Source organism: Littorina saxatilis, linkage group LG1, assembly GCF_037325665.1.
Source record: "Littorina saxatilis isolate snail1 linkage group LG1, US_GU_Lsax_2.0, whole genome shotgun sequence".
Classification (NCBI taxonomy): domain Eukaryota; kingdom Metazoa; phylum Mollusca; class Gastropoda; order Littorinimorpha; family Littorinidae; genus Littorina; species Littorina saxatilis.
This window is the reverse complement of record NC_090245.1, coordinates 6,479,716-6,506,146: the sequence shown is the minus strand read 5'-3', so window position 1 is coordinate 6,506,146 and position 26,431 is coordinate 6,479,716. Positions and strand designations below refer to the sequence as shown.

The window sequence follows — 26,431 nt, the reverse complement described above, 5'->3', positions numbered from 1 at the left end:
TCATCATCATCATCATCATCATCATCGTCATCTTTATTATCACGTGTTTTCCGACCTCCTTTTGATGTTAACTTTTTCACTTCTTAATTTTTTTAATGTTATCATTGTGTGTCTGTGCGTCCCAATGACAGATTGTAATAAGAGGCGTAGCCTTAAATCTTAATCCTTGTTAAATAAAGTTCAATTCAATTCAATTCTCTCTCTCTCTCTCTCTCTCTCTGTGTCAAACAAATCTATATATATATTACCAAGGACTCGCATAGATCTATACAAAACTAGCTTTGCTTTTGTGGGACCTTCACTGTGGAACTCTCTTCCTTCGAATATACAAACGTGCCGTTCATTGAACGCATTCAAAACCTCCCTCAGGAAACACATACTGAGGTCTTCATAAGTTACGCTGCCGGTATTGTAGCTAGCTTTGTTAATTATAATTATTTTATTACTCTGAAATATTGACTGCTGCATGCCTACATAATGCTAAATCTACCTGTCTTGGTAGGCTCACTGTGTGCTTGTTGAATGGCACTTAGTTGTGTGTATATTATTATTAGTATTATATGTGTTCCTCCTTGTGCGTCTGCGTGCGAGTGCGCAAATGTGATTGCGTAATTAATGTTCCATTCTGTAATTGCTTTATTGATGTTCCATTCATGTATTTTCTACTACTTTTCTCATTTATTATTACTGTATGCTTGATGTTTCTATGATTCTAGTCGGGCGCACGCGTGAATATGTGTTTGTGTGAATGTAAAGGGCACATTGTAAGATTAAGCCTATGGCCTAAAATGTCTACCCTTTATGTGAATAAAATGTTCTAAGTCTAAGTCTAAGTCTCTCTCTCTCTCTCTCTCTCTCTCTCTCTCAAGTCTCTCTCTCTATCTCTATCTCTCTCTCTCTCTCTCTCTCTCTCTCTCTCTCTCTCTAATAAGTTGACACCATCTGACATCAGAATTATCTAACGATCTTTGTTGGTGATTATGCTGCCAGCGCCAAATCAAAAAGGCGTACTTGTTATTGAAATGATGAACGTATATTCACTCAAGCGTCGAGAGTTTGTCAGGCATCGTGGGGTCACCGAGTGGTCACTTTGAAGCCGACAACACTGTGACTGAGTGTGCGTTTTGACAAGGTGCTAGCAACTGAATAATTGCGATGCACCATGTGTTCTGTGATGATAAACAAAGGCACGAATTTTCCAGTACAGTGGGTTAAACTTCAAACTTCAAACTTCACAACTGTCCAGCTATTCACAACTGTCCAGCTATTCACAACTGTCCAGCTATTCACAACTGTCCAGCTATTCACAACTGTCCAGCTATTCACAACGGCACAGCTAGTCCTTCACGTGTTTACAAATGGCTGGAATGACCATCTGAGAGCTGGCCAGGCTTTTACATGGGATAGGGCTACTGTCCACTTGAATACATACGACAAATGAACAGCCTGGATTCAGTATGTGCAGAATGGGATTTGATTATGAACCATTTTGTTGAACAAACACACACAAACACACACACACACACACACACACACACACACACACACACACACACACACACACACACACACACACACACACACACACATCTGCACATATGTGCGTTGTACAGTCGATAATGCGAGGTATTATCCACACAAAAGGATCAAATGTACTTTTCGCGGAGACTGTTTGTCGTATCTGGCCTAAATTATTGAAGCCGTTAGAACTACCCTCTTCCTACATCGATGCAGAGTCACAAGTGCCTGAGCCAATCAGAAGAGGCCTTACGCAGGCCTTATTAGGGATTGCTTTCTATCAATAAATCAATCAATCAATCAATAAATGTATTACCCAATCAATCTATCAATCAGTCAATCATCAATCATTTAGTTAATCAAATCTTGTGTGTATACAGGAAGTCGAGATTCTGTCCATCATCGATGGGTAAAAACGGATTTCATCCAAACTGACTCTTTCCATCCACCATCCTTTTCGTGGCTGTTTCTCTGCTTTCGGTCAATATCAGTTTTTCCATCACATGAATGGCTTCAGAAACGCTGTTGGCATCTGCATCAACAAGATGAATGTCGGTGAGTCTTTCATAATCCGCCTCCGAATATATGTCTTTTGTTTTTCTCACGCCAAATCTTAGAAGCGCTGTCACCAGTGCCAGCATTGTCGTTTCAACGGGTGCACCAGAGTCCTCTGAAAAAAAGATATCAGAATCAATGACAAGTTAAAGCCACCATCCGTCTCCCGTAAACCATCTTTTTCTGATCCTGGAGCCTCCCGAGCTTTTATAGACAGTACAAACATACTTCCAGTTGAACGCTTACCGCTCGGGAGCATCCTGGCTGCTTTTCGTTGAGAGTGAGACATTTTTCAAACAATTTATTTCGTGCAGGATGTACTATAAAACTATAAAAGGATGTACTATAAAGCAAATCGGAAGCCTCGTTTTGTCGCTATAGAACTAACTTTTAAAATCTAAATAGTAAATTGACAGCATGTGAGACAAACATTCTTAAATCATAAAATGATTCTTTTTTCATCAATACAAGAGCAGTACAATTCGAAGTTTTGACAGTTTGAAAAAAGGGAGCCCGGAAGCCGATCATGCAAGGTCGTGTTTGCCCAAGCAGACGAATTTTTTGCATATCGCCAGTTTCTTTGAACGGTCAACCGCCACCGCTCAGTTCGTGCCACACGCAGTCGTTTGTTGCACTTTAGATTCAGAGGTACACAATAACGTGCTTTTGCAGATACAGCGAGTTGCATTAAAACCACAAACTGACGACTTAATTCATCACGTATGTGAAAAGGGGAAAGTGGGTCGTACGGGTCTACGATCGCTCAGGGGTTGAATAAATCACAAGAACTGGTGTGAGGTTTACGCATGTTAAATAGCCATTCAAACGAACTGTGTCATTTTATGCTGTTAAATGCTAGTGCAAGTATGTTCCATAAGGTTAGAATTGCTCATTTTGTGAACGATTCCATTGTTCTGTAAACCTCATTTGAGGCTGAGTGAGGATCTAATATATGGCTCAGTGGAAAGAAACATCTGGCTGCATATTGAAAAAAACATGAGAATGATGAAAAAACATTATTCACTGAAAAACACTCAAAAACAGCAAGCCTGCCTGGCCGACCGCACGACAGACCAATAACACACAAACGCAAACACACAAACACACACAAACACGCACACACACAATCACACACACAAATGCACACACAAACGCACACACACACACACACACACACACACACACACACACACACACACACTAGCGCGCGATAGCACCTATGCACCCACACTCCAAAAAAGAGTATGCCATCATAATACTTACCGAAGCCAAGAAATGGAAATGACAGATTCGCCATCCGCCGCTCCTTTGCCATATGCAGACAGTTATTAAATGTCTGTGCCAGCTGATAAGTATACCTTTCCTTGTCTATCGGATCATAAGAAGGGACAACAGCGTGGATGATGGAATCCCCGTGACGTTCCATTTTGTGTGCCACCGTTATCGTCACCTACAAACATGGTATAACTCTAGTGAGGTTTCACAAACCCAGAGTACAGAGTCTGTATGTGTGTGTGTGGGTGTGGTTTCTCGTGTGTGTTCGTGTGTGTGTTTGCGCGCGCGTGTGTGTGTGTGTGTGATATCGACAGTCATTGTTCACCTCGGAAGGACTTTGTCTGTCTCGATCTGTGTAACATTTTATATTTCTGTCAAAAATACAAATAATGTCTAATCTTTTGATACAAGGGCTATTCTAAGAAGTTACTGTAAAGTATTTAAAAACAAAACAAAACACAACAACAACAAAACAAACAAGTCGCGTAAGGCGAAAATACAATATTTAGTCAAGTAGCTGTCGAACTCACAGAATGAAACGCAATGCCATTTTACTCGTAGCATCGTCAGGCCACCGCTCATGGCAAAGGCAGTGAAATTGACAAGAAGAGCGGGGTATTCGTTGCGCTGAGAAGGATAGCACGCTTTTCTGTACCTCTCTTCGTTTTAACTTTCTGAGCGTGTTTTTAATCCAAACATATCATATCTATATGTTTTTGGAATCAGGAACTAACAAGGAAATAAGATGAAAGTGTTTTTAAATTGATTTGGAAAATTTAATTTTGATAATAATTTTTATATATTTAATTTTCAGAGCTTGTTTTTAATCCGAATATAACATATTTATATGTTTTTGGAATCAGCAAATGATGGAGAATAAGATAAACGTAAATTTGGATCGTTTTATAAATTTTTATTTTTTTTTACAATTTTCAGATTTTTAATGACCAAAGTCATTAATTAATTTTTAAGCCACCAAGCTGAAATGCAATACCGAAGTGCGGGCTTCGTCGAAGATTACTTGACCAAAATTTCAACCAATTTGGTTGAAAAATGAGAGCGTGACAGTGCCGCCTCAACTTTAACAAAAAGCCGGATATGACGTCATCAAAGACATTTATCCAAAAAATGAAAAAAACGTTCGGGGATTTCATACCCAGGAACTCTCATGTCAAATTTCATAAAGATCGGTCCAGTAGTTTAGTCTGAATTGCTCTACACACTCACACACACACACACAGACACACAGACACACAGACACACGCACATACACCACGACCCTCGTTTCGATTCCCCCTCGATGTTAAAATATTTAGTCAAAACTTGACTAAATATAAAAACAGGGGTACAGCTAGAATGAATTAAAATCAAATACATCGGGTTTTCAGTTTCTCTTGCGCACTTTCTCATTTTCCTTTCCGTCCCGAAATCCTGGTTTCATGGCCGTAGTTGAGTTCCAGTCCTTTGTAACGAAACTATGCAATAATCAGGAGTTTACCTCTGAAGAACGCAGTGGGTGTGTCCTGTGTCGACGATCTTTAGCACATTTTATAGCGAAGTTAAGGCCACCAGTCCTGGCGATATTTCTTGCGGTTGACCCAACAGGCTCGAGATCCTTGTCTGACGCAATGACAATAGTTCTACATTTCGACTCCGTGATGTTCTGCACGTAAATCTGCAATACAACATGGAAGATGGCGTGAGTGGCATGCTGAATTGTTTTCCGCACCTTTTTAGTCCCTTCTCTCTCTTTAAGAAACACAAAATCAAACAAACAAAATTGGGGGCGGGAGGGGGGGGGGGGGGTTGGAGGAGACGGATTTGTTTTCTCTTAGGGTTCTCTTTACGTTTGCTTTTGTATTCATGTTTCGGCGCCACACATTTAACGAACAAACTCATGCGACGGGAAAAAAATGTTATGGCTGGAGTGTATTCCTAAGATAAGGAAGCACTATTAAAATAGGGAACTTGACCAATCTATTGAAAATATAGACAGCAATGAGAATAAGGAAACGTATATTATCTGTCTTTACAAAACAGCCCGCCGCACCATTACAAAAACGATATTGTACAAACCCAAAGCCTTGTAAAGATTAAACATTAGGTTAAACTTAGTGTATCGTAATTCAATACGCACCTTTAGTGTGAGATCCTCTGCTATCTTAAAGTTCGCGCCCGTTGCAGTAGATCCTACCACTCTGGCACCTCCAATCGCCTCCTCCGCAGTTCCGTGGGCCTGGACCGGTCCATCTCTTGCATCAGAGGTGACATCGGTTAGCACAAGACTCAGGGGCGCGTCACGCATCTGCACTCTTTGCTTCAGTGTCAAATCTTGATGACCCTGAACATACAAACTATGACAATTGAGTTTTCTAGTAGAGACACATGCTCCAGCAAACATAAAAAATGTTTGTGTGATGACATTCGCTCTGATCGTTTTATTGTTTACTGGGAACTAGTGCACCCACAGGCAACATTGGTTCACATTCGGACCTATTACTCATTCGAAACATAAATCTAACGCGATCAAAGTTAATGAGTAATGTGGAATTTCCTCCCAAGATACCCACAGTACCTCTCCCCAAATATTCATGTGCACGATTACGCATTAGTTTAAAACAAACTCTCTCAAAGTACTTGCCTGGTGTTGCTCCGCAGACGGCTCCTGTACTTGTGCATCCCCTGAATAATATGTAAGCTGACCCAGACTCCCCAGCTCTCGTTCAATCCTGCGCAAGGCGTTCTGGTCTATCTTCACGGACATGCTTGGGACGTTTTCGGTCGTCACGGCAGCGCTGCAGTCGAGGACTTCCACGCAAGACGCCATCACTGGACTCATGTCCGCCTCTCGAACAGACATGTCCTGAACACGCTCCACTACGCGCTTGTGTGACGTCATTACCACGCGTCGGTTGACCAGATGCGTCTTCCGCTTGGTGACGGAGTTTGTGACGTCACTGATGGCGTTCGTGACCAGGTCCGTCAGACGGTTACGACATCCTTTCACCCACTCGTCCACCTGGTCGCACGCTGCTCGGATTTCAGCCATGGCGGCCTGGGCTTGCTTCTCTATGTCGCTCAGCTGCTGGTCCAGCTCGCGGATAGCTCGCTCAAGCTCGTTCTCCCCGGAGCTAAGGGTCGCCAGCATCTCAGCAAAAGTTTTTCGTGCTTCTTTGACCTTCTCCTCCAAGTCCTGAACGTCCGGACACTTGCGGTGTTTGGAGGCGGCGCACAGGTGACAAATGGACTCCGCGTGGCTTGGGCAGAAGAGTTCACACATTTTGTCGTTGTGCGTCGAGCAGGTGTTCCGGCGGCTGGCCGCCAGCTTCTTGGCTGTCAGGGAACTGAGGTCTTCTACGTCGTGGTTCTTGGACAGGGACTGCTTCTTGTGAACGCGCGCACAGCTCCGACAAAACATGTCCGCACACTGCAGGCACATGGACACAGCAGCCACGTCGTCACACACACAACACACGTGCTGAGCTGAGAGAAGAACGGTGGCCTCCACAAGCGCCGCCATGGCTTGATCTGTGTGCAGTTCATCGGCAAGATTGTCCAGGCTTTTTTCCTTCCGCTGTTCTGACGTCACAATGACGTAGCGGCAGAGCGGGCAATGGACGTCGTCGCCGTCGCTTGACTTGCGACACCAAGAAACCAGGCAGGCCCTACAGACGAGATGGGCACAGGGCAGCAGTTTGGGGACAGTGAAATACTCACTGCACACTGGACATTCGAGTTCACTGGGTTCAGTGGAGCAACTCAGTACTGCCGCTGTAGCCATTGCAACGCTGAAAATGAGAAGATTTCGGGTTCACGACTTCAATAAGGCGGCATAACTGAAAAGATTGTTGAGGTGGCGTGCCCATGAGAGTCTCCAACAGGGTGGGAACCAAGCGCTAGATTGCTTAAAATAGAGATGGAGATTTCTTTCAGATTTCAACCAATCCGACACGGCGCTTGGGTCCTACCCACCTGGGCACTTTCTCTTGCACATCACCCTTTGTGTCTTACATAAAGCATTTCAATACGCGGAATGTGAGTAGGTACGCAAAGCCAGAAATCAGAGACATATAAACACAGACTAATTGAAACACCCCTAGCGCGGCTCTGCTTGGGTGGGAATGTTCTGAGCAAAACACTATGTGTTACTCCATACCCCCCGTCCTCCATGGAACTTCTTGACCCCAACATATTGGGTGGGGAGTTTGACCAGTCGGTAGAGGCGCTGGCTTTAAAACCGGTTGTTACTATCAGCGTGGGTTCAACCCCCAAGTTCGGCGCGGGGTATGTGTCCCAGAGTCCACTTTGTGCAGACTCTCCTCGGTGTCCGAACACCCCCGTGTGCGCGCATGCGCACGATAAAGATCCCAGGGTCACAGCGAAAGCTTCAGGCTTTGGAAACACGAATACATGTATGCAAAAATATGAAGCCCGGGTGTCCGTTCGGCCAACAGCCAATAAAGTAACCATTTCAGCACTGACCCAAGACGACCCAACCCGGTCCCTAGCCCATTTCAGGTCTCCTCTAGCAGCCGGCAGCCAGCTGTCTACATACCTCGTCTCAGTGATTATCAAAAAATGATAATGGTCTCAGTTCGCGGTCGTGAAAAAGCTCGCTGAAGCTCGCATTTTTCATGATCCGCTAACTTCGACCATTATTTAAATAATCACTGAGACTCGGCATGTAACCTCTACTGACAACATTACGGAAACCCCATCAGGAACTTTCTTTTAAAACCATATTTTTGCACAAATACTAATCTGATGATGACAGTGGATGAGCACAAAGACATTCTGTGTGTACTCGCACTAAGTGAATTTGACCAACCAGTGGAATTGTCTTCCGCTTTGACCATTTCAGTTGAAATTATTATCTTGCAAACTAGTACACTCGCGGAACATACTCAATCCACTGGCAATGGATTCAAGTTCCTGGTTTTGTCAGGGCGCAACGCACAGTACGGCCACCCGAGGTCATTTTTCGACGAAAATGTGGCTTACCTGGCTCTTGTTTTGTATCATGCGTGTGTGCTTTCACAAAATCGGCTCAAAAAGTATGCTTCCCTACCTAGAAGGATGTCATCGGCTGTAATTTTAACCTTTTGTTTTATAATTGCTCCATTGTCAAAAATCACAAGTTGTGTCAAGAAAGCATTATGTTGCTGTCAATGGCAATAACTGTCGTCTGGTAGAGCCAAAGGGACATAATTTAATTGATTAATATATTGAATCACAGGTATATAATCTACAAGTATAATGATCTGCTTGTGATTGAATTTGATATACACTGGGCGCTTACAAGGTGCTTTAAGGTCGTGCTGGTGTTTTGGTCAAAATGATGACGACCACAGGTCGACCAATCTCTGTCATTCCGATAACGGATGTTGTGACTGCTACACAGGCAGTGTTGCAAGAGTTAGTTTCAAATTCAGGAAGAAATTGAGTAGACTTGTTTACCAGGAAGTGAACAGTCTTCTATTGTCGTCGTTGTCAGAAATGTTGCGTGCTGAAGAAAGTGACTTTTAAACGCAGTGAATGAAGGGCACCGTCTCAGTCTCCGGTATGACCTCCACCTTCTCCCCCTTGTTGTGAGGGCGTTAAACTTAGTTTGACACACACACACACACATAAAAAGATTAATTAAAACTTATGACAGTTTTTGATTCAAGTCGTACATGTCGTTGCCACTCCACGAACAACACAAACTGCTTCTCCGCTTTAAATGGTTTATAAACCTATGATCATGCATGGCTTACCTGTGCAAGTAAACCTCAGCGGAGGACGAATAACAAACCACAAGCAAACGCCAACAGATGTGGTTCAGCCTCTGCGATACCGATATAAGCATCGTCAAAAAACTGTCAAAGTAAGTCGGGTGTTGAATGTCAAGCACAGTCAAACTGCCATTATAGCGAACAAGCGACAGCGCCGAATACTGAATAATGTACGTCAGTGTTGTCAAGTGTGATCTAGTCATACGGGATTTCCACGAATTCAAAGTAAAGTTCGTGTCATAACGTGCTCGCGATGTACAGGTATGGAAATGTAGGCTACAGCAATGACACACAACTCGTAGCCGTTTGTTTCGTTGAACAACATCATCACAAACAAATAGAAACTAAAATGTCACCGATGCACACACATGCCCCTCCCACTAACACATACATTTCTCAGTTAAACCCTTTTTTTTTTCTTTTTCTTTTTTTTACATTTTTGTCCCTCTCCTTTGTTTGTTTGTTTGTTTTGCTTAACGCCCAGCCGACCACGAAGGGCCATATCAGGGCGGTGCTGCTTTGATAAATAACGTGCGCCACACACAAGACAGAAGTCGCAGCACAGGCTTCATGTCTCACCCAGTCACATTATTCTGACACCGGACCAACCAGTCCTAGCACTGACCCCATAATGCCAGACGCCAGGCGGAGCAGCCACTAGATTGCCAATTTTAAAGTCTTAGGTATGACCCGGCCGGGGTTCGAACCCACGACCTCCCGATCACGGGGCGGACGCCTTACCACTAGGCCAACCGTGCCGGTCCTTCTCGTTTGAAAACCTGATAACTTGTTTGATGGTACTGTAGTAATATTTTGATGGTACTGCAGTAATATTTTGATGGTACTGCAGTAATATTTTGATGGTACTGCAGTAATATTTTGATGGTACTGCAGTAATATTTTGATGGTACTGCAGTAATATTTTGATGGTACTGCAGTAATATTTTGATGGTACTGCAGTAATATTTTGATGGTACTGTAGTAATATTTTGATGGTACTGCAGTAATATTTTGTTTAACTGTAAAGGCCCACTCCACCTCGTGAAAAATTCGCCTCACCGTCTCACATCTGGATAAGACCATCCCTTCACTTGGTCACATACCAAAAATGAACAGCCTGGGTGCTTGCTCTCTGTGCACCGAAGCATTTTTTGAAGAATTAATTTCGTAAAAGGCACAGTTTTCTTTTTTTCGGACATTAATTCATCAAAAATTCCAGCTATCACCACAGCAAGCAGTTGATTTTTGGTATGTGACCAAGCCTGACTAAATCTGAGACAGTGAGAGGCACTGTTTTCACCCGGCAGAGTGGGACTTTAAGATTGACACCGAGAGACAAGTCAAGTCAAGTCAAGTCAAGTCAAGTCAAGTCAAGTCAAGTCAAGTCAATATTTATTTCAAAAACTAGGGTTACATGAATAAAATAAAAATTGCAATAAACACGACCAAAAAAAAAATATGTATTAATGAGACACAACACTTCTAATTAACCGAAAATGGATCAAGCTTAATTCATAACAAAATAATTGTAATCATACTTTTTTTTACAGGAATGTATATGTTTCTGTGTTTGTTTTTGTTTTAATAAAAAAAAACCACGTGATCAAATAATCAGAACTCTTTCAAAATACTCTTTATAAAATATATTAAATTCAATAACTTTCGTTTCTTTGTTAATTCAAATAAATGTTTAAATTTGACTGCATTTGAATTTCTACGAAAATACAATGGTAAAAACCTTTTCCTCACATTTTCAAAAAAAATGACACTGAAATATATAATGAAATTCATCCCCGAGTTCTCCAGACTGGCATTTAACACATATTCTTTCGTTATGTGGTATATTTAACATTCGGCCTTTCTGTATTGGTACTTTATGATTTAATGTTCTAAAACGTAAAAAAGAGAGACGCAGCTGTGTGAGACGTCACCATATGGAAAGCCATTTGGCTCATAACCATTACACGTGTAATAAATAATTCATATACACGTGCAATAAATAATGTATACACGAGTAAGAAACAATTTCTACACGTGTAAGAAATAATTTATACACGTGTAAAAAATCATTTATACACGTGTAGGAAATAATTTATACACGTGTAATAAATAATGTAGGCTATACACGTGTAGGAAATAACTTATACACGAGTAAGAAAGAATTTATACACGTGACGTGTAAGAAAGAATTTATACACGTGTAAGAAAGAATTCATACACGTGTAATAAATAATGTATACACGTGAAGGAAATAATTTCTACACGTGTAAGGAAATGATTTGAACAACACTAGTGTGCCTGTTGCAGTGATGGAAATTGTCGCCGGAGTATTCGATGATGGGAGATAACTGTGGTCTTACAATTCGTTTGAATCTAGTAGGAAGTATTGTCCCTTATTCCTTCTCGTGTTGCGTTATCTCTGGCTGGCTGGCTGGCTGGCTGCCTGTCTGTCTCTCTGTCTCTGTCTCTGTCTGTCTGTCTGTCTGTCTGTCTGTCTGTCTCTCTCTCTCTCTCTCTCTCTCTCTCTCTCTCTCTCTCTCTCTCTCTCTCTCTTACCTACCGCAACAATCCTTATGTAATCAAAGTTTTCGAGTTCGAGTTCTCTCTCTCTCTCTGGTTCTGATTCTCTGTCTCTGTCTTCCTGTCCGAGTCTGTCTCTGTCTTCGTCTCTAAGTGTCTCTCTGATTCGCTCTCTCCGTCTTAATTACTCCGTCTGTCTGTCTGTACCCCCCCCCCCCCCTCTCTCTCTCTCTCCGCTCTTTCTCTCGCGCACAGAGAGGGGGGGGGGCATAACATCGGCGGCATGCCCGGGCAGTTCAGTTTGTATTTTCGCACACTGATCTTACAACCGTCGACACGGCAGTCTTTTATCTCTCCAGCGTTTCATGCACGCAAAAGCCCTACGCAAATATTGAATTTGAATAGCTACTATAACTACAATGTTTATTTTTGCTTCTGCATGCGTTAGCCCAGAACGCCCCAATATCTGGGTCGTCTACCTACAGGCCTTTTCTGGGAAAGTGATGTTATTCTGATCGTGTCAAACGCCGCTGCATGTATAAACGACCTTGAGTAATTGAAAAGCGCCACGCAGATAACAATGCTGTATAAAAGTAATACTGTTCTAAATTTATGTTCGCCCGTGAAATGTTTCATTTGGTTAAAACGCGAGTACAACCGTTGATACGTTCGACTGTAGATATAAAGCATACCTTCGCTGTAATTCACAAATCTCGTATCTCAATTTTTGCTGTTCTGAGAAAAACGAAAAAAACTGTTTTGGAAATTCACCGCATCAAATAGAACTTCATTTCATGGATTGATATTTTTTTTAGAACAGTGTAATCTATATATATATACGACTTGTGTCTGTGTGTGTGTGTGTGTGTGTGTGTGTGTCTGTGTGTCTGTGTATCGGTGTATTTGTGTATTTGTGTATTCGCCATGCACGGCCAAAGTTCTCGATGGATCTGCTTCAAATTTGGTGGGCTTATTCAGAGAGACCCCGGACACAACCTCATCGATGAGATATTTCAACACGTGCTCTCAGCGCGCAGCGCTGAACCGATTTTGGTTCCACCTCAGCTATTTTGGTTCCACCTCAGCTACCCGGGCCCCCATACCGACACACCATAGCCGCTACACCACATCACAACGCCAAAGTTCTCGGTGGATCTTTTTCAAATTTGGACACCGTATTCAGCTACACCCCGGACACAATATCATCGATGAGATATTTCAACACGTGCTCTCAGCGCGCAGCGCTGAACTGATTTTGGTTTTTGTGTTCATTTCACCATTATAAGTAACTCTTCCTTATCTTCTCCAGTGTTTGGCGTTTATCTCCCTTCCTTCGTGTGGCTTTCCCGTTCAGTTGTAAGTTACTATTACTATTTTTAGAATGTCACTGCGCTGTCCACTGCGCTGTCCACAACGCTTCCCTTGCACCCGTAAGTTGTTCTTACTGTCAAAGTGAAAAGGTCGAATCAATTTATAGCCACGCGAAAAATACACTCTCACCTATCTCTATATATTTATAGATACAGATATGCATATATATATACGGCTTCTCTGTGTGTGTGTGTGTGTTTGTGTGTGTGTGTGGGCAAAAACCTGTGTATTGTAGAGTTCTGTTTGTGATGTGGTCTAGCGGCTTTTGTCTGTCTGTATTTAATGGCTCAAAACCGTAGGACTTTTAATATTAATTTTAACTGTCTGTATGTTCTGGCATGTGAGAAGCCACAGCAGATAATATAGGGCTAAGAAATAAGCTCTAAAATTCTCAATCCCGTTTTATCGACAGGACTTCGCCTTCAAAGGTGATTGTGGTGAACCGCAACGCTGTCTGTCTCTGTCTCGCGCCCTTCACCCCAAATTCCCGTTTCTGAGATACTATTTTTAGAATGTCACTGCGCTGTCCAGAACGCTTCCCTTGCACCCGTAAGTTGTTCTTACTGTCAAAGTGAAAAGGTCGAATCAATTTATAGCCACGCGAAAAATACACTGTCACCTATCTCTATATATTTATAGATATAGATATCTATATATATATATACGACTTGTGTCTGTGTGTGTGTGTGTGTGTGACTGTGTGTCTGTGTATCTGTGTATTTGTGTATTTGTGTATTCGCCATGCACGGCCAAAGTTCTCGATGGATCTGCTTCAAATTTGGTGGGCATATTCAGGTTGACCCGGTACAGGACACAACCTGGTCGATATTTCAACACGTGCTCTCAGCGCGCAGCGCTGAACCGATTTTGGTTCCACCTCAGCTACCCGGGCCCCCATACCGACACACCATAGCCGCTACACCACATCACAACGCCAAAGTTCTCGGTGGATCTTTTTCAAATTTGGACACCGTATTCAGCTACACCCCGGACACAATATCATCGATGAGATATTTCAACACGTGCTCTCAGCGCGCAGCGCTGAACTGATTTTGGTTTTTGTGTTCATTTCACCATTATAAGTAACTCTTCCTTATCTTCTCATCTTCTCCAGGTTTTCAGCGTTTACCTCCCTTCCTTCGTTTGAGGGAGGCATCTTCGGATATTCCCGTTCTGTTACTATTTTTAGAAGGTCACCGCAGTGTCCAGAACGTAAATTGGACCCGTAAATTATCCTCACTGTAAAAGTGCAAAGGTCGAATCAATTTATAGCCACGCGAAAAATACACTGTCATCTATCTCTCTATAGATATGGCTTCTCTGTGTTTGTGTGTGTGTGTGTGTGTGTGTGTGTGTGTGTGTGTGTGTGTGTGTGTGTGTGTTTATGTGAGCAACACCTGTGCATTGTTCAGTTCTGTTTGTGATGTGGTCTGGCGGCTTTTGTGTAATTTTATGTACTGGCCTTCCTTTCAGAAGCCATAACAGTTCAAAAGGGCTTAGAGATAAGCTCTAAATTGCTCAATCCTGTTTGAGTGGAGTTTGCCTCCAAAGGTGATTAACACGGTTACATTCGTCGACAAGGATGGGACTCGATATGGTCAGGAATGGCATTATGGCCACTGAATCGTTTTCGTGCTGTTCCCATTCCACGAATCTGGGAGGGACCTAAGCTTGGCGGGTCCATTGTTCGGACCCGGCGAAGCCGGCGTACGGCTCTAAGTACTTCTTCCCGGCGAAGCCGGCTACCCGGCGAAGCGGGTATTCATTCTAGTAGCATTATAAATGTGTGTCAATTTCAGTTGTTAATGATATTCCATACAACTGAGAAAATATTGAGATATAGGAGCTTTTTATCCAAAGGAGTCATCCAGAATTAGAATATACGAGTTTTTCCCCCTTTGTCACCTCACCTTCAGTGGCCATATTTTTCATATTTCTGAGAAGAAAAAAAATGGTGGAAGCTTAAAATACAGCAGTATCTTCCATGTTATGACATATTGTTTCAGTCCACGTGTGGCATTAAAACCTTGTAAGTTTACCTTCAGTGGGCTTTTTTGACGCTCCCTTGAATGAAGATATGAGTTTTCTTCTCAAGAACGTTTTCTCACTTTAAATGTTGGAGATACGAGCGTTTTTCACCACATGGGCAAAAACATAAGGGAGCTTACTATTGTTTTAGTTCCAAAACCTCAAAAATTAAGATACGAGGTTTGTGAATTACAGCGACGATTAAACTGCACTGAGATGTTTTGCATTCAGCAATGAACCACGACTTTTCTGCCAATGCACCAGTTTCCGTCTGTAAGCATCTAATGCACCAGTTTCCGTCTGCAAGCACCTGATGCACCACTGAGTTTCCGTCTGTAAGCACCTGATGCACCAGTTTCCGTCTGTAAGCATCTAATGCGCTAGTTTCCGTCTGTAAGCATCTAATGCACCAGTTTCCGTCTGTAAGCACCTGATGCACCACTGAGTTTCCGTCTGTAAGCATCTAATGCACCAGTTTCCGTCTGTAAGCATCTAATGCACCAGTTTCTGTCTGTAAGCATCTAATGCACCAGTTTCCGACTGTAAGCATCTAATGCACCAGTTTCCGACTATAAGCATCTAATGCACCAGTTTCCGTCTGTAAGCATCTAATGCACCAGTTTCCGACTATAAGCATCTAATGCACCAGTTTCCGACTGTAAGCATCTAATGCACCAGTTTCCGTCTGTAAGCACCTGATGCACCAGTTTCCGTCTGTAAGCATCTAATGCACTAGTTTCCGACTGTAAGCATCTAATGCACCAGTTTCCGACTGTAAGCATCTAATGGACCAGTTTCTGTCTGTAAGCATCTACTGCACCAGTTTCCGACTGTAAGCATCTAATGCACCAGTTTGCGTCTGTAAGCATCTAATGCACCAGTTTCCGTCTGTAAGCACCTGATGCACCAGTTTGCGTCTGTAAGCATCTAATGCACTAGTTTCCGACTGTAAGCATCTAATGCACCAGTTTCCGACTGTAAGCACCTGATGCACCAGTCATATTTCCGTCTGTAAGCATCTAATGCACTAGTTTCCGACTGTAAGCATCTAATGCACCAGTTTGCGTCTGTAAGCATCTAATGCACCAGTTTCCGTCTGTAAGCACCTGATGCACCAGTCATATTTCCGTCTGTAAGCATCTAATGCACTAGTTTCCGACTGTAAGCATCTAATGCACCAGTTTCTGTCTGTAAGCATCTAATGGACCAGTTTCCGTCTGTAAGCATCTACTGCACCAGTTTCCGTCTGTAAGCATCTAATGCACCAGTTTCCGTCTGTAAGCATCTAATGCACCAGTTTCCGTCTGTAAGCATCTAATGCACCAGTTTCCGTCTGTAAGCACCTGATGCACCAGTTTCCGTCTGTAAGCATCTAATAGACCAGTTTCTGTCTGTAAGCATCTACTGCACCAGTTTCCGACTGTAAGCATCTAATGCACCAGTTTGCGTCTGTAAGCATCTAATGCACCAGTTTCCGTCTGTAAGCATCTAATGCACCAGTTTCCGTCTGTAAGCACCTGATGCACCAGTTTCCGTCTGTAAGCACCTGATGCACCAGTTTCCGTCTGTAAGCATCTAATGCACCAGTTTCCGTCTGTAAGCATCTAATGCACCAGTTTCCGTCTGTAAGCACCTGATGCACCCGTTGATGAATGTTGGGCACCATTGCGCAAGTGTGACTTTACAACGAAGGGAGGCCTTTTTTCAGTCCGGCATTTGAGTTCAGCGAATAGCTTCATAGTTGTTGTGAATGAACTTCAGTTTGTTCAGACCATTCCACAAAGTTTCCTGTCTGTAGGTAAAATGGCCCAACTTTTACCTTCTCTCCAATATGTGTTCCAAATTACCCCTCCGAAATTGTCAATGACAAGAACGCTTTCCTGTCTACAGATTGATCTGAACCTGGCTGTAATTGCTTTCTACAGGTCATCGATGATTTTAGGAAGAATGGGGTGTTTTTTTGTATACTCGGACAATCAGATAATCCAATAGGTAAAAACCTGGAGGGTTTAAATCCGGTTTGGCCACCGCTCAATATCAAACCTCGTACTGTTGAGTGGACGGCCACCGCTCAATATCAAACCTCGTACTGTTGAGTGGACGGCCACCGCTCAATATCAAACCTCGTACTGTTGAGTGGACGGCCACCGCTCAATATCAAACCTCGTACTGTTGAGTGGACGGCCACCGCTCAATATCAAACCTCGTAATGTTGAGTGGACGGCCACCGCTCAATATCAAACCTCGTACTGTTGAGTGGACGGCCACCGCTCAATATCAAACCTCGTACTGTTGAGTGGACGGCCACCGCTCAATATCAAACCTCGTACTGTTGAGTGGACGGCCACCGCTCAATATCAAACCTCGTACTGTTGAGTGGACGGCCACCGCTCAATATCAAACCTCGTACTGTTGAGTGGACGGCCACCGCTCAATATCAAACCTCGTACTGTTGAGTGGACGGCCACCGCTCAATATCAAACCTCGTACTGTTGAGTGGACGGCCACCGCTCAATATCAAACCTCGTACTGTTGAGTGGACGGCCACCGCTCAATATCAAACCTCGTACTGTTGAGTGGACGGCCACCGCTCAATATCAAACCTCGTACTGTTGAGTGGACGGCCCCGCGGCATTTGGAATTCGTTTTGTAAGTGCACGAAAGTCAGACCATTTGACATATAAACGTGCCACTATATGACCGGGTTATGCATCAGCTGAATTTAATGTACACCAAATTTGAAGTAATTCAGTCAACATATGCAGAAGTTATTTTAGCATTTTGGTGGGTTGCGTATTTGGGGTCACCGTGTACCATTCAGAAGCAGCTATTTTTTACAGAACTGAGAATACTACTATGTGTACGAAAGGGAGTCTTATAATGGGGAGTAAATTGACAGAGAATATGAATAGAAAATCCGATAAAATAAGGTTTTAAAAGGGAGGACGTCTTAAATTGGGGGGTCTTAAATTGGGGGGTCTTAAATTGGGGGGTCTTAAATTGGGGGGTCTTAAATTGGGGGGTCTTAAATTGGGGGGTCTTAAATTGGGGGGTCTTAATTGGGGGGTCTTAAAAGGGGGTTTCACTGTATTATTCAAATCATACGCAGTCCTTTGCTACAGAGAAGTCAATCTCAGTCAGCGACATTATGATTTCTGTCTTCAATACATGTATAAACAATCTCGACTTGCTGTCATGACCAAAGCTCAGTAACTGTTTTGTATTCGTCCGATCGATTTTTAGGTAGGACTGGTCTTGTCCTAATACAGTGAATGCAGTCACTGCACTCGCTCCGGGGACAAGGTCGTTGGCTCCAGCGTACCAACTGCACGCTGCTTCGAGATGTCGTGTGGGGAGGGGGAGGGGGAGGGGGCAGGGACGGAGAGGTCGAGTGACAGGGCAGCATGGGGGTGGGTGGGGTTGGGTGGAGGTACATGTAGAGTCAAGCCAAAAAAGTCGTCTGCTGATGCAGAGAGATCAATACTCGTGGCAGGGGTGGCGTGATCGACTCGCTTGCACTGTACGAAGTTTGCACGTTGCGCTGCTGCGCTGCTGCCGTAGTCGACAAGTGAAATAGGGCAGATTCCTTGCTCAGTAAAACGAAGAAAATGCTCTCTCTGTCTCTCCGAGTCTCTCTGTATCTCTCGCTCTCTCTCTCTCTCTCTCTCTCTCTCTCTCTCTCTCTCTCTCTCTCTCTCGCTCTCTGTCTCTGTCTCTCTCTCTCGCTCTCTCGCTCTCTGTCTCTGTCTCTGTCTCTCTCTCTCTCTCTCGTAGGGGATCTCGCTCTGCTGGTTTGAAAGTGATTGATTGTACCACCACCACCCCCCACCCCACACACACACACCCCCACCCCCCCCCCCCCCCCCCCCGTCTCTCTCTCTCTCTCTCTCTCTCTCTCTCTCTCTCTCTCTCTCTCTCTCTCTCTCTCTCTCAAAGAAATAAAAAAAATTGTCATTGTCATTGTCTCAGTCTCAGTTCAAGTTAATGTTATGCAATCTAAACTCCCCTCCCTTGGCATGCACGGGCGCGAACCACCATAACAACATAGGATACCGGAGGGCTGACAAACTTGCTCTAAACATTTTGGGTGCATCGCATATCGGAGACTCAGAGATTCTGAATTAGTTGCTTCGGGGTCAAATCAATCCCGAAACCCAAACACACGATGCACAAAAAATACTTCAACGAAAAGATACAAGAAAAAAAATGTACAATAACCCTGAAATTATCGGCCTCCTGGTTTTTAAACTTTCAAGACTTACACTATCGATCAGACAGATAGTGAGTAAATGAAATCTTTGCGGAATGCGGTTTTGATCGTTTTATGATAGGTTTTTATCTTTCTTAGGTCATGTGCGATGTTGAAATCTTCAGTTGATGTCAGTATGTTGGCTATTCAGACGAGCAAGTTTAGCCAATAACAGATATTATCTCTGTTGTGTAAGCCATGTTGTAAGTAGACAAATCCGTCGGGTTTGTATGGCCCGGTTGGGGAAGAGGGAATACCCTTGCCAAAACCGGGTATTCATCTAGTATATACATCCTTCAAAGGCGTCGATTCAAAAACAAATTCAGCTCACAAAAACTCGCAGAGAGCGGCCAGACTGTAATTTTGTGTCGGTTCTCAAGTGGAAGGATTGTCACAGACAGTCTTGACGCATATGAAAGGCTCAGCCAAGCAGTTATTTTGTTGGCGAATTTTAAAGTGGAAATATTGTCTTGACACATGGAAAAGGCTCAGCCAGCTTGTTATTTTTTGGGCGTGTTTAATTGGCAAGATTGTCTTGACGCATGTAAAAGGTTGTTTTTTCACGTGTGTAGAAGTGCAAGGATTTGTCATGACGCATGACAAAGGCTCAGCCAGGCTGTTATTTTTTCATAGGTGTTGAGGTGCAAGGATTTGTCTCGACGCATGACAAAGGCTCAGCCAGGCTGTTCTTTTTTCATAGGTGTTAAGGTGCAGTCTCGACGCTTGTAAAAGGCTCTAGCGAACGACGAAGAAGAAGAAGAAGAAGTAAAAGGCTCAGCCAGGCTGGTTATTTTTTATATTTAGTCAAGTTTTGACTAAATATTTTAACATCGAGGGGGAATCGAAACGAGGGTCGTGGTGTATGTGCGTGTGTCTGTCTGTCTGTCTGTCTGTGTGTGTGTGTAGAGCGATTCAGACTAAACTACTGGACCGATCTTTATGAAATTTGACATGAGAGTTCCTGGGTATGAAATCCCCGAACGTTTTTTTCATTTTTTTGATAAATGTCTTTGATGACGTCATATCCGGCTTTTCGTGAAAGTTGAGGCGGCACTGTCACGCCCTCATTTTTCAACCAAATTGGTTGAAATTTTGGTCAAGTAATCTTCGACGAAGCCCGGACTTCGGTATTGCATTTCAGTGTGGTGGCTTAAAAATTAATTAATGACTTTGGTCATTAAAAATCTGAAAATTGTAAAAAAAAAATAAAAATTTATAAAACGATCCAAATTTACGTTTATCTTATTCTCCATCATTTGGTGATTCCAAAAACATATAAATATGTTATATTTGGATTAAAATCAAGCTCTGAAAATTAAATATATAAAAATTATTATCAAAATTTTTTTTTCGAAATCAATTTAAAAACACTTTCATCTTATTCCTTGTCGGTTCCTGATTCCAAAAACATATAGATATGATATGTTTGGATTAAAAACACGCTCAGAAAGTTAAAACGACGAGAGGTACAGAAAAGCGTGCTATCCTTCTCAGCGCAACGAATACCCCGCTCTTCTTGTCAATTCCACGGGCACTGCCTTTGCCACGGGCGGTGGAGTGACGATGCTACGAGTATACGGTCTTGCTGCGTTGCGTTGCGTTCAGTTTCATTCTGTGAGTTCGACAGCTACTTGACTAAATATTGTATTTTCGCCTTACGCGACTTGTTCATAGTTATCGAAGGGGAAGGATTGTCTTGGCGCATGGAAAAGGTTCGACAGATCTGTGGTGATTTACATGATGGTTAGTTTTAACGGAAAGAATCAAAGAGATCTTTAAATCTCGTTCGTCTTGGCATTGTGCGCAGCCACAGCATAAGAATGCCTATTTTGGTTAAATATATTTCAAATGAGCAATTCATAAACGCAAGCTTTCCTGTACACACACAGTCTCTCTCTCTCTCTGTCTCTCTCTCTCTGTCTCTCTCTCTCTCTCTCTCTCTCTCTCTCTCTCTCTCTCTCTCTCTCACACACACACACACACACTGGCACACACACACCGGCTTTCTCTCTCTCTCTCTTTCTCTCTCTCTCTCTCTCTCTCTCTCTCTCTCTCTCTCTCTCTCACACACACACAAACACAGGCACACACACACCGGCTTTCTCTCTCTCTCTCTCTCTCTCTCTCTCTCTCTCTCTCTCTCTCTCTCTCTCTCTCTCTCTCTCTCTCTCTCTCTCTATTAATCTGAATAAGCCTCAAACAGTATGGAATTCAACAACAACTTTATTAGGTCTTCATCAACTGGTTCTGAACCCAACAAGAATAACAGACACAACTGCAACTCTTATTGATCACATATATACTGATAATAAGAAGATTGTTTCAAATGTGTATGTGTCCAATTCCAGTATTAGCGATCATATACCTATTTTTTGTTCGGTCTCCGTGCGCTTGCCTAAATCAGGACCAAAAGGCCACACGACCATAGAATACAGAAGTTTTAGACATTTTGATGAGTCTGCATTTTTTCGTGATCTTAGTGAAGCTCCATTTCAGCGCGTTTTTGATTTCAGTCTTGCAGTTGATGCTTTTAATCACTTGTATAGTATTTTAAGCACAATTATAGATAAGCACGTGCCCCTGCGTCAGCATAGAGTAAAACATGCCAGACTTCCACCTTGGTTAACATCAGATATTATAGAGGCGATGGCTCTGAGAGATTATTTCAAGGAAAATAAGATGACAGACGAATATAAACAGCAGAGGAATGAGGTGTTAAACCGTGTGAGACAATCAAAAACTGGTTACTTTGATAAATTAATTTCCGATAAGAAAGATACTGCAACAATTTGGCGGGCAGTAAATGAAATCCTTGATAAATCTAGGAAAAAGTCAACTGCTAATCTAACAAAACTATCTGCGGAAGAATTTAATAATCATTTTATATCTTTAGCGGATAAATTGAAGGCTTCTGTGGCAGAAACAAATTCTCCGGACTGTTTTGAAAAATTGGACGAATACTGTCAGCGGAACAGAATAAACAATGAAGCGTTTATCATTCCTCCGATTGCAGTTCATGAGGTCGGAACATTTATTGAAAACCTGGAGAATAAAAAGTCCATGGGTCCTGATAAAATACCCGTGAAGTTATTGAAGCTTTCTCTACCGTATATTGTGGATTCGCTCACGTTCGTATATAACCTTAGTATTGAGCAGAACTTTTTTCCGTCTAAATTGAAAAGCGCCAAAGTCATACCCCTTCCCAAATGTAAAGATCTCTCAGACCCAAGTAATTTTAGACCCATTTCTTTGCTGCCTGTTTTGTCAAAACCATTAGAAAGGCATGTGCACAAGCATCTTCTTGCTTACATGAAAGAACAAAATTTGTTCCATCAGTTTCAATCCGGTTATCGGTCCAAGCATTCTTGCCACACAGCTCTTACGTCTCTCTGTGAAGCTTGGCTGTCAGCAATGAACAAGTCTGAAGTTACAGGAGCATTGTTTTTGGATTTTAAGAAAGCATTTGACTGTCTTAGTCGATCATTCCATATTGCTGAAAAAATTACACTATTATTTGAGAAACGATTCGGTCTGTGACTTCTTTAAATCGTATCTTGCTGACCGGACACAGTATGTCACTCTACAATGCCAGAATTCGTCTACTGCACTAGTAAGACATGGCGTCCCTCAAGGGTCTATATTAGGACCTATTCTCTTTTGTATTTACGTTAATGATTTGCCTTTACATGTATCGGATGATAAAGTCAAATGCGAGTTTTTTGCAGACGATTCGTCTATTCATACCAGTAACACCTCGTTGGAATCAGTAAATTCTTCCCTGAAGAACACTTTGGACGAAGTTGCGAAATGGTGCACATCAAATGCCATGATACTGCACCCAGAAAAAAAACCTAAAAGCATTGTTATTACCACAAGACAAAAGCATCAACTAAGTCCTCTTAAATTACAACTGTCCTTAGGTACAACTCAAATACAGCAAGTTAAAGAACATCGCATACTTGGTGTAACTGTTGATGAAGAAATGAAATGGCAAACACACATAAGCAACCTCTGCAAAGTGTTATCAAGGAATTTGTATTTGTTGTCAAAACTCAAACATTATGCGAAGTCTGAAACATTAAAAATGTTCGTTCATGCTCATATAATGTCTCATATTAAGTTTGCTTCGACATTGTGGGATGGCTGTGGGTTGTTTTATTAAAACTCAATTCTTTGTACCGTCGTGCTGCAAAACTTATCCTGTATGAATCGCACATGTCTACAGAAATTAAGTTAAACAGCCTTAATTTCCTTCCCCTAAAAACCCACCTTGCATACAATAAGGCTGTCTTTATGTATAAATTAGTTCATGGTGATGTGCCCAGTTATGTGCAATCCTATTTTACGAAGAGGTATGGGTCTCAAAATTTACTTCCTCCAATTCCTCGTATAGATCTTTATAAATCCAGCTTAGCTTTTTCAGGATCATCTCTGTGGAATTCTTTGCCAATAGAAGACATAGAAATCAAACGATCCGCATCATTAAAGGCCTTTAAAAGGCAGTTGCACACACATTTGATCACACTATAAACTGCCCCTGATGTCTAGTTTCCATTGTGTACTCGGATAATGTATACAATGCTCTTAAGTGTTTTGTTTTTTATGTTTATACTCGACCATTATTTTGATGTTTTACTAGTTTAATACTTTGATTAGGCCTGAAAAAAACAATAGGTGTGGTTACGGTAACCCGACCTACCCTATTTTTAGGGGCCGACCCTATAACTTTTTATTACATTTGTCCAAAAAAACACCCCAAAAAAACCGAGTGCAGCCTGAAAACTCAATGAAAGCGAAAGCGCTCGAGTCGCACACTTATTTCCCTGTCAAGTACCGTATTTGACGGACTACAAGCCGCGACTTTTTATCCAAAAAAATCGCATTGCGGCTTATGAAAAGATGCGGTTAAAACGTTACCTAAACTTGAATAGCATTCACCTAATGGAAGTCGCCGCGGATTTTCATTTCGCTCGATTAGCGATTACCGGTACTTTATTAGCTCTCTACTCAAGACTCGGCCTTTTCTCTTTCTTTCGCGAATCTTCGTTTGTCAACAAGTCGTCGTGACAAGATAGCGTACAGAGAAACACCGGATGTATCAGGATCTCAGTCGCGCGCGCGAGATTTCATTTTTGTGTGTCTCGCGATAGTTTGAGGAGCGAGAGCCGCCATGTTGTGTTTTCGTCTGCTCGAAATGTGCGCAAAAGTCGTAAATCATCCCATAAAAGCTTATTCCGGGCGGGACAACATGTGTGTGTTGGTTACAAATTGTGTGTGTGATATTTTTCTTCAAACTTTTTCACTTTTCCTCTTTGTTTCACTTGTTTATTCTCGGAGCCGATTAAGTTCGCCAAATACCGTACTTTCGTTTGCCTGGTTGTTGATTGATTGACACGATCTGATTATATATTTTTTTCGACAGCGGCTAATATAGTGACGCGGCCTATACGTGGTAGGTTTAATTTGTTCACATTAGAAAAAAAAGTTTAAAAAAAAAAGTGATTGCCTACCTTCCTACCCTATTTTTTTGGGCTATGTTACCTTAACCACACCTATTTTTTTTCTTTTTTTTGGCCTTAGATACTGTTCCTTTTAGGTATGAAATGATAGCATGTGTATGTGTGTAGGTATGCGAGCGCACTCTCGCGCGCGCGAGCAATGTGTGTGTATATGTGTGTGTGTGTGTGCATGTGTGTGTGTGTGACGGTGTGTGTGTGTGTGTGTGCCGTGTATGTAAGTGTGTGTGAGTTTGTGTGTGCGTGTGTGTGTATACGTGTGTGTGTGTGTGTGTGTGCGCGCAGTCTTTGCTTTCGTTTACAATTATTCTCTGTTTATGTTCCCAGGACAGGTTGGAAGATTAGGCTAAGCCTAAAATCTTTATCCTTATGTAATAAAGTTCTGAGCTCTCTCTCTCTCTCTCTCTCTCTCTCTCTCTCTCTCTCTCTCTCTCTCTCTTTCTGTCTCTCTATCCCTCTCTCTCTCAGTCTCTCTCTCTCTCTCTCTCTCTCTCTCTCTCACACACACACACACACACACACACACACACACTCACTCACTGTGCGTCTCACCAGAGTGCAGTGACAAAATTGACGTCTGCTGACGTCAAACTGCCGCATTTAACTGGCTTACTCCAGATCCGCTGCTGTATTCAGCCTCACCGAGTGCTGCCGCCAAAAAAAACCCGAACAAACAAAAAACCCGCCATTATTTCAACATTTACAACAAACATAATAAACATACAGCCATAGACACATTCCAGTGGAAATGGTTGCATAGTTTGCAATGATACAGTTGCAGTTGCAGACTACAGTATGCATGTGGGCGTAAACTTGACGAACGCTTAAAAGTCACGACAACCAGAAGGAGGCGCTCAAATTTGGCCCACTGACACAGTGACCTACTTTCCTGTCGTTCGTCTGCTCCCCTTTCGTATGTTGGTGCACGCTAAAGGTTTGCAAGGAGGGGGGTACATTATATGTGCTGCCTGTCTATTCGCAGACGACACTGAGGCAACACAGGGGCTGATTCTTTTTACAAGAGATTTCGTTCTCTCGTCCCTTTCAAAAAAATGTTTCGTTGGAGATGCCAACAGATTGCGTGTGCATTGAAGCTTAGAATTGGGTGAGAATGACGTTATGGTACGTTCTTCTATCGTTTCGGTGTTGGTTTCATCTTTTTGTTTAAATCTTCCTGTTTGTGTGCGTGTTTGTTTGTGGGATTTAACCCTGAGGGCAGAAGATAGTGTTCGGACAGTCGCATTGCCGTGGGTAATGGGGATGGGGTGACAGGGGCGGATCACATTATTTTTAAGGGGGGGTTTCCACATTTCTTTTAGGGACAATTCGACAACGCGAAGCGTTTAGTTGAGGGCGCGAAGCGTTCAAACCTACCAGGGGGGTCCGGGAGCAAGCTCCCCCTGAAAAAGTTGATAAAAACAAGGAAAATGAAGCAATCTGGTGCAATCGGAGCCAAGAAACTTCCCCTAATACATCTTTCAAAAAGTAAATTTAAAAAGACAGATTTGGATCAAAACAAAGGCTATTGACCGATCTGGTGCATCCTGAGCAAACAAATCGCTGACTATTTTCCAAAACCGTCACTTAGAAGACAAAGGCCGTCTCCCCGAAAATTGTTGATAAAA

The 26,431-nt window shown here is 42.6% G+C and overlaps 1 protein-coding gene across 1 annotated transcript; it reads right to left on the bottom strand.

Annotated features, from left to right (window-relative positions):
- Positions 1-252: 252 nt before the first annotated feature.
- On the bottom strand, positions 253-9,501 carry LOC138960138 (E3 ubiquitin-protein ligase TRIM45-like). Its single transcript, XM_070331897.1, has 6 exons — positions 9,105-9,501; positions 5,990-7,136; positions 5,486-5,689; positions 4,847-5,023; positions 3,337-3,523; positions 253-2,188 (listed from the first exon to the last, which is right to left on the bottom strand). The coding sequence occupies exons 1-6, from the start codon at positions 9,323-9,325 to the stop codon at positions 1,941-1,943; spliced, it is 2,184 nt and encodes a 727-aa protein (XP_070187998.1). The 5' UTR covers positions 9,326-9,501; the 3' UTR covers positions 253-1,940.
- Positions 9,502-26,431: the final 16,930 nt, after the last annotated feature.